This window comes from Tribolium madens, unplaced genomic scaffold (genome assembly GCF_015345945.1).
Source record: "Tribolium madens isolate multiple individuals breed KSU strain unplaced genomic scaffold, Tmad_KSU_1.1 Scaffold_91;HRSCAF=231;Tcas5.2_LG7, whole genome shotgun sequence".
NCBI classification, from domain to species: Eukaryota; Metazoa; Arthropoda; class Insecta; order Coleoptera; family Tenebrionidae; genus Tribolium; species Tribolium madens.
In genome coordinates, this window is record NW_025401063.1 from 586163 (window position 1) to 595804 (window position 9642).

General features: G+C 29.4%; 2 protein-coding genes and 1 pseudogene across 2 annotated transcripts in view; 2 read left to right on the forward strand and 1 right to left on the reverse strand.

Annotated features, from left to right (window-relative positions):
• The window catches only part of LOC123012028 (dystroglycan), a 56369-nt gene that overhangs the window by 37040 nt on the left and 9687 nt on the right, over positions 1-9642 (forward strand). The gene's annotated exons all lie outside the window — the stretch shown is intronic.
• On the reverse strand, positions 2275-3983 carry LOC123012035 (annotated as a pseudogene).
• LOC123012029 lies at positions 4223-6039 on the forward strand. The gene is made up of 2 exons (XM_044409788.1): positions 4223-5041; positions 5087-6039. Exons 1-2 carry the CDS (start codon positions 4271-4273, stop codon positions 5528-5530), a joined length of 1215 nt encoding a protein of 404 aa, XP_044265723.1. The 5' UTR covers positions 4223-4270; the 3' UTR covers positions 5531-6039.

Here is a 9642-nt window from a genome sequence, read left to right on the forward strand (position 1 = left end):
AAAAATTTCTAGGCTTGCAAAAAAACATTTAAAAATTTCTTAAAGAAATGCTTCAATTTAAAAAATGTCAATCCAGGAAATATTTTTTTAATGTACTGGAGTCAAAAAGTTAAAAAAAAATGTAGAAATGTAACGTCTTTTTTAATCAGAAAATAATTAATAAAAATTAAATCCCTTGTTTTGTCTCTGAGTGTTTATTGATTAAAAAAATGTATAAAGTCATCGAAATAAGTAAAAATAATCGAGAATAATAAATTTCAGAAGTAATTTTGAAATTCTCACAAATCTTGGGATTTCTTCACTAAAAAACGCTCCTAAACTTGTGAAAAACTCCGCATTTCAGACTTTATTTTGCAGTTTTTTCCTGTTTTTTAAATTTATTTAGTTTTAAAACTCAAAATAAAAAAAATACAACATTTTAGGCCTAATTTTGCCATTTTTACCTTGTTTCAACAAAATTTTTCGGTCAAAAATCCCACTAAATTTACAACATAGTCTTAAAATTTGTACTTTTTCTTACAATTGTAAAAAAAAAATCAGGCTGTCTTAGTTTTTGTGTAATAAATTTAAAAAAAAGTATGTTTTTGGCACCAAATTATTTCAAAAATTAAGCAAATTTGCCCAATAAAAGTTTAATTTAAAAGCATTGTAATATTAATAAAAAACTACATCCAGAAATGCAGAAAAGAGAGGGGTTTCATATAAGAAAAGATAAGTTTGGATTGTAACTTATTTTTGGAACCCGCTGTATAGTTGAAAATAATTTCAGGCGATGCACTAGTTTAGTATTTATCAATCTCCTATACATTTTTTAAATTTAAGCAATTCTTAAAAAAAACTAGACATTTAAGAATTTCTTTAAGAAAATTAGTATTTAAAAAAAAACATAAAAATAAAAAAAATGTATGTAAAAAAAACATTTAAAAATTTCCAAATTTAGAAAAAATATATTAAAGACTTCTCAAAATATCGTGGTACAAAAGACAGTTGGGGAGACTAAGAAAATGTCAAAAAATAACGGCTTAAAAAATTTCTAGACTTGTAAAATACATTAAAAAAATATCACCTATATATTTTTTAAATTTAAGCAATTCTTAAAAAAAACTAGACATTTAAAAATTTCTTTAAAAAAAAATAGTTAAAAAAAACATTTAAAAATTTCCAAATTAAAAAAATGTAAATTGAGACTTCTCAAAATATCGTGTTACAAAAGACAGTTGGGGAGACTATAAGAAAATGTCAAAAGTAACGATTCACTTGCAAAAAAAAATTAAAAATTCCTTAAAGAAATGCTTGAATTTAAAAAATGTCAATTGAGACTTTTTTAAAACAACATAAATTTTGAAAAACTTTTAATATTCAAAAACTCGCTGGGACACCCTGTAAAAATCTCAATTATACCCAATTTTCTCACATTCCCGCGCTTATTGTTTGCAAATTCCCTGAAAATGTGTTAATTCCGGTAGTCTAACTAACGATGATGGATCCTCGTTCGACTAAATGAAATTAATGCGTGCTGAAGGCCCGTTTATTCGAACACAATTGCATTTAGTACGAGAGAAGGATCATCTGAACTACGAGTAGATAAATTGCTAGTTCCGAACTATGGAATAAAAGGAATTAGGTGGAAATCTGCATGTGAATGAAAAGCGGAAACAGTTTCCTGCACGTTGGACAGATTAATTCGGCGATTGCACACTTATTTCCAACCGGAAAGATTTTCTACCATCAATCATCACGAGACCTCTTGTACAAATAAATTCATGCATCTGGATAACAATTATCTAGAGTCAACAAGATTTCTTCGTGAGAAAATTTCATCCAAAGACCTCCAATCCATAACTTTAGAAATACACCAAACTCAATAAAAACTTTGCAAGTCTTTTAAAGGTAAATTTCGATGTAAAAGCTTTCGCAAGAGTCACTGAACTCACCCCCAAAGCAAGCAATTTCATTAAAAAAAAAGAATTAGAATGAGTAATGTTCTTGCAAACATCAAGATCAAGATGAAAAAGGTGAAATATGAACTGTGTCAGTGCTCCCGTTAGTGAATTAATTCGGGCAAAAATCAACAATTTCTTGACTTATTTTGACTCTTAYCAGACATTTAAAAAATTTGGGGACAAAGTGTAATTTCTGGAGATAAAAACACTCAAAATATTTATTATTTTTATTACTATTTTTACAATTTACACTCTTGTGAAATAATTTAAAAAAAACACAAATTAAAAAAATCAGGTTATGTATTCGATTTGAAGAAAAATTTGAGCGATTTCTCCGTTTTTCAGTCAATTCTAATTGATAAAAAAAATATCAAAAAATGAAACGTTTTTTACACATTTTACTTTATTTATTATTAATATTGTTTAAAAATAGTCTCTGATTATAAGCATATTTCACAAGAAACATAATTCACACTTTTTCTACTAATTATTCAGTTCATGAAAAACAAGCTTTTCTTTAGTGTCAAATAAATAGATTTTGCATAAATTTCATTACGTATAATCTGCGTTCTTTGTATTTCCCGCTGAAGACCCTGAAAAGTTTCAGAACATAGTGATTTGATTTAATTAGAAACATTGAAAACACTTTGAAGTCATTTTTTCCCATTATTGTAATAATCAAAAACGCAAAATGTGATTTCTGAAAATAAAAACACGCAAAATATTTTTTATTTTCCTGTTTTTATTTCTACTATTAATAAAATCATAATTAAGTGAAATTTGTTCAATAATGCAAAATATTGTGTTTCACTCTTGTGAAATATTTTTTTCCTTTCTGATACTAAAATTTAGACCTTCGAGAAACTTTTTTCCTTGATCTGTAATTTCCGTAAAGTCTGGCGCTTCCTCAGTGTCGCACAACGAAAATTTCAAAATAAAAGTCCCCAAGAGAGACCATAGACTGAAAATTTCTTCCAGTGTTGTTTCAGTTCTTCAAACGTGAAAATTTCGCTCGAATTACAATGAAATTCTTGTAACGTTTGACTCAAAACCTTGTAATAAATCTGAAGCAATTCTTCGATTTTTTCGTGAATTTTGGTGTCCACACAAGTGTAAACAAAAAATGATAAATCCAWGATGGGGGAAGCTAAAGCCGAACATTGCCAGTCGATAAAACAACAATGTTTCGGTTTATTTGTGTTTTCCTGAAATTTCAAAAATCGGATTAGAGAATTGAAAAAATTTGGGTTACCTCAAGTTTGAATAAAAAATTGTTAGTCCAACAATCGCCATGTAAAATGACGTGAAAATCGGGCTCTTYTTCGAATAAATRAGCAAAAATGTCTTTAARCTTGTCTTTGGTTAAGTRAAAGTGTTTTATTTCGTCACAATTGGGCCCAACATCAGAATTTTTGGCCTCTTCCAAGAAATTCAAAATCGTGTCATCAATCCCATTCCTCAAAATGTGATAAGGAAACACATTCACATTATTTTCGACAAGTTTTTCAAAAATTTCACGTTGTTTGTGCCTCAAAGCTAGCGAAAAAGCGTGCCATTTTGCAAAATTTCCCAAAACCAATTCGACATAATCAAAATCCATTGGCACTTTCCTATCCCAAAGGACATATCCTTTGGGTTTTAAATTTTCCAAAATGATCATTTCGACATTCTCCTCTTCTTTCGTTGCAAAACATTTGGGGACAAAATCGAGTAAATCCACCCCTGATTCTTTACCAAAATTGACAAAAGTTGGTACCACTTGCTCATAAACGTGAATTTCTCGTTGGAAAAATAATTTGATTGTGATTTGTTTACGCAATTGGACACTTTGAGACGAAGTTTTGATCACCAAGTCCAGGATTTGACTCGCACCTCTTTTGGTTTTCCCAGTAAGGGAGAGGAAAATGACTTTTCCTAAATAACCATCAGCTTTTCCAGCCTTGCCTTGGATTCGTATCGTAAATCGTGGAAATTTTCATTTTTCAGTGCCAATTTAAGCCACTCACGAACTTGTTTTTCACTCATTTCACACAAGAATAAGTGTGATATCTGAGAGTAAATGAATTATCATAAAAAAATTAGATAATGATCTCTTGTAACAAATTATCCTTATCTCTCTACTCAATTAAAGTTTCACTCAAGATATTAAGTAGTTTTTGCAAAAATTATTGATTTAACACTAAAGATAAGCTGTCTTGACATTAACGATATGGAAAATTTTCAGATTTTTAGATTTTATCTCTGAAATAATTGTCTGTGTTTTATCATTCCTTATCTCGMCTATTATTTGAAGATTTGTCTGAGTTTTTTTTCCACTTTGTGAAAAAATGTCAAGTCTAATGGAAAGTGAAATTCAGGAGTGGCTAGCAACAGCCTTAAAACCCCAAAATTTGTCCAATTTCTCCGTAAAACTTGTGGGAAATTCAGGCAAAGGCGATGGTTACATGGGTGATATRATTTTCGTGCAAGTCTCAACTCCTCACCAAAAACTCAATCTAGTGTTAAAATGCAGCAAAAAGTGCAAAACTCCTCAACAACACCAAAGTTTCGCCCGAATTTTCCTCCACGAAATGTTCCTCTACGAAACTCTCCTACCAACTTTCATCAACTTCCAAAAAGAGAAAAATTTGGGGGAAATCTTCGACAGTGTGGCCAACTGTTACGGCAGTTACAAGAGCGAAACCACTCASGTGATAGTTCTTGAAGATTTGAAGAAATTGGGGTACGAAATGTGGCCAGTGAAGAAGCCCCTGAATCGGGCACATATCGAGTGTGTTGTGCGAGAGTATGGGAAATTTCATGCGACTTCAGTGGCCCTGAAAACGCTAAAACCTGAAAAGTTTCAAGAGATTCTAACTTCGTTGGGGCGCACTTTAAGTGACATTTTTGGGTCGCCTATATTGCAAGGTATTGTCACAACATGTGTGGGAAAAGGGATTGAGTTACTTGAGGGTCAAATGGAGGAGAAAATCCTCACAAAATTGAGGCTTTTGAGGGCGCAAATCCCAGACTTAGTTCAGGAATTTGAGGAAAAAGCGCCCCTGAAAGTGGTGTGTCATGGCGACTGTTGGAACAATAATTTCATGTACAAATATAACGTACGTCTTTTTGGTACTTTTTCAGTTATTTTCATTTTTTTTCAGGACGATTTTCATGTTCCGTCAAAAGTCGCCATAATCGACTGGCAGATTGCCTCATACGGAACACCAATCTCCGACTTGTCTTATTTCCTTTTCAGTTGTATTTCAGAACAAGATATTGAAAATCTGGATGATATTTTGAGTGTTTATCACCGATCGTTTTCAAATCACCTGAAAAACTTTGGTTTGATTCCTGAAAATTTGTATCCACGTGAACAGTTTMCAAATGATTGGAAAACTTGTGCCAAATATGGACTTATAATGGCACATATGGCCACAAGAGCTTCGTATGTTGAAAAGGAAAATATCGTGGATTTGGGGGAAGCACTGGATCGGGGATTGAATATGGCGGATTATTTCGGAGGAGCAGAGCTCGGGGATTTAGAGGGATTCAAAAAACGAATTAGTTATTTGGTCAAATACGCCTACAAACACAATTTATTATAAAAAAAAATATAATTTTTTTTTTTATTAAATCATTGCTGACAGACAACAAACAAACTATAATATTTTTCATCTGAATTTTCAAAGTGCAACTGATTAAAGAGATAAGAAAATTTGATAAGTAAAAACAAAATTTTATTAAGTATTTTCAATTAAATCAAATTATTTTTAACAACATACTCTATAATCGCTTTTTTACTTTTCGGGTACAACAATGAGATAAACAAAATTGATTATAAAAGCTTCACTATTTATTTCCAATAAATTAAAAATCGTTAAATCATTAATCCCATTCCTCAAAATGTGTTCCAAAATAATTCCTGTAATAAAAAATTTAACGTAATCTTCAAAAAAACTCCGATAATTCTAAAAACAATTCCAGTAATCACAGATAATTCCAGTAATTTCCTTTAATTCTAAACTAGATTTTTCTACATCTTTACGTTTATAATCTCATATCTATATGTATACAAAAGATTGAGTCCAGTCCTGGAATAAAATGGATTTTAGCCAAACGCAAATTTGAGAATTTTTATGATAAAATAAATAGATATATTATTATTCTTTTATTATTCAAAAAGATATATATAGTTTATAAAACGAGCAGAGTGCCAGTTTTTTAATCATTTTTTTAATACTTACGCTTACGTTTTCACACTTATGAGTTAATTTAGATTAAAAATTTGTGTCTCATAATTACATACTACCTACACATTATTATTTGAGGGGCCGTTAACTTGAAAAAAATGTGTAAAACACTTCCTCTAATCCTAAATTACTTCCGAAAAAACGAAATTTTCAAAAGAAATTATCTTGGATAATTCCAAAAAAGTTTACAAATAATTCCAGTAATTCCAAACAGTCCCAGCATAATTTTTATAATTCCCAATAATTCCAAGCAATTTTAGACAATTAAACACAAAAGGCTTTATCTTTTTGTTCTTGCCTTATTTTATAAGGGGCAAATGTTRTTTTATTATTTTTTTAAATGATTAGCATGAAAACACTTAATATGAAACCTAAACACAAAAAAATAAAAACAAAAAACAAACACCACTTAAAATAAAGCAGGAACAAAAATATAAAGATCTTTCTTCAAAACTTTCTATATCTTTTTTAAGTTTTTTTATTTTATTTTCTTTTTTTGCATTTTTGAGAAATAGACGGATTTTTATTTTTGGGTCAAACCAAATTCATAAATCATTTTTCCAATTTTTTGGTAAAATTGTTCAATTTTTCACAGACTAATTTTTGTTTTTTTTGTCAAACCTAATTTGTCGAATTTTTTTTTAATCTACTTTAAAATTGCATAAAGAAATCAAAAGAAAAGAAGTGTTTTTAATGTAAAATAACACGAAAAAAGGCTGCCCAACTTTACTTTTTTCATTATTTTTAATAACTTAATATGAAACCTAAACACAAAAAAATAAAAACAAAAACAATCACCCCTTATAAAATAAAACAGGGACAAGAATAAAAGATCTTTATTTAAAACTTTCTATAACTTTTATAAGATTTTTTATTTTATTTTCTTTTTTGCATTTTTGAGAAATAGACGGATTTTTGTTTTTTTGTCAGAACTAATTTATAAATTATATTTCCAATTTTCTTAAAAATAAAATGATGAGAAGTGTTTTTAACGTGAAAAGGCGAATTTGTAGACAAATTTGGTAAAATTGTTCAATTTTTCACAGACTAATTTTTTCTTTTTTTGTCAAACCTAATTTGTCGAATTTTTTTTAATCTACTTTAAAATTGCATAACGAAATCAAAAGAAAAGAAGTGTTTTTAACGTAAAATAACACGAAAAAAGCCTGCCCAACTTTACTTTTTTCATTATTTTTAATAACTTAATATGAAAACTAAACACAAAAAAAATAAAAACCAAAAAAAAAAACAATCAGCACTTATAAAATAAAGCAAGAACAAGAACATAAAGTTCTTTGTATAAAACTTTCTAACAGATTTTTATTTTTTTTGCATTTTTTGCTTAATTTTTTTAATTTTTTTTATGCTAACAGAAAAATAACGATGAGTACTACTTTTTTAAGTTTTTTTATTTTATTTTCTTTTTTTTGCGTTTTTGAGAAATAGACGGATTTTTATTTTTTTGTCAAACCTAATTTATAAATCATTTTTCCAATTTTTTTAAAAATTGCAAATAAAAGGAAAAGAAGTGTTTTTAACGTGAAATGACGAATTTGTAAACAGATTTGGTAAAATTGATCAATTTTTGTTTTTTTTTGTCAAACCTAATTTGTCGATTTTTTTTAATCTACTTTAAAATTGCATAACGAAATCAAAAGAAAAGAAGAGTTTTTAACGTAAAATAACACGAAAAAAGCCTGCTCAACTTTACTTTTTTCATTATTTTTAATAACTTAATATGAAACCTAAACACAAAAAAATAAAAACAAAAACAATCACCCCTTATAAAATAAATCAAGAACAAGAACATAAAGCTCTTTATATAAAACTTTCTATAAGATTTTTAATTTTTTTGCATTTTTTTAAATTTTTTTATGCCAACAGAAAAATAACGATGTGTACTATCTAAAACTGTAATAAAATAAAATAAAAAGTCAGTTGTGGAAATTTTCATTTTGTGAACAAAAACACACAAATGACAAAAAATAAATAAATTCGTCATTGGAATTCATTTAAAAAAATCAAGCCGGCGCAAATCACTCAAAATTTTGCAAATTTCCGTGACAGAATGAACCAACAAAAACTCGGTGTCAAATCAAAATTTACGAGTCCCGCTCGCGGCGAAACTCCGGGCGAAAGCAGCTTTTTTCCCGGATTAGTGCAAAATATTCCGGAAGAGGATCCGTCGGAGGAGTTGAACGCCGAGTTGGGAAAAATCGGAAAAGAGATTGAGGATTATATGAGGTGTCGCTATCTATCTTTCGAAGAGAAAATGTTTGAGGGCTTCTACTTGATGAGGATCGAGCAAAGCAGGAAGTTTATCGATTTAATTAGGAAAATTAACAAGAGTTGGGAGGATTTCGTGGAATATTTAAAGTCGATTGGGGCGCAGGGGGCATCAGGAGATGGCGATTGCACAGTTTACAGTATTACCAACACGACGAGTCTTACAGCCGTTTCGCAGATCACTAATGACTCCAAGTGATTTTGTAATAACTTGAAATACATTTTTATGGCCTGTTTTACTGTCTTATTTGGGAGGAAATGGTGGCTGTGGTAGTGGTAATGGTGGTGGGGGGGACGCAATTACCGTAATCACTTATCACTAATTCGTGTTCTCTTTCAGTTTAGAGTGATTTGTGATAGTGACACTTTTAGGAAACCAAATTGGTTCGTAATTGGATTTTTCCTCACACATTTTTTTTTTTAATTGAGAAAACTTTAACTTTTCTTTGCAAACGATATAAATAGATGTCTGAGTCGAATTCTATGAACTCTAAAATTATCTTAATCTTGTTTTGCTAATTTGTGCATTTCTCGGATTTAACACAAACAAATTTAATCACTAAACGAAGTTTTGTATAAAAAAAACTGTGTAAAAGCAGTTTCAAATTCTCATGACATGAGAAAGTTGGTAACAATCGGCTCAAACAACAGATTTTTCACTTTCCACCAATGAGAACGCCGAATCCGACGTCACGTGATGACGTGACTTACCCACAACAATTTGAAACGAGTTTTAGCTATTGTTCAAGGATTTTTTTGAATGATTTAATGATTTTTCCATGTTTTTTTCGTGATCCATTAATTTATGTTACAATGGAAAAAAAAATAATTTTAAATTTGAAATCTTAATTTGGCAACGTTGACCATCAAATTCAAATGTCACAAATTTATAGTTAATTGTCATTCGTTTTTGATAAATAAAAAATTTCTGCTCTAAAGTGAACATTATTTCACTCAAAATGAATAAAATGCAAACTTGTCAAAGTTTCCGCTGACATTTGATGTCAAAAATCACCGCCTACTCTAATTTATTTTTTTTTTTTTTGATCGCACGGTATTTATTTTAAACATTTTTATTAATTTTTGGGGAAATGTCATTCGAGTTGTTGGCAACAGTGGTTCAAAAGTGTGAAATTGAACGCTGTCTAAGATCAACTTGTTCGAAATTAAATCACATTTCT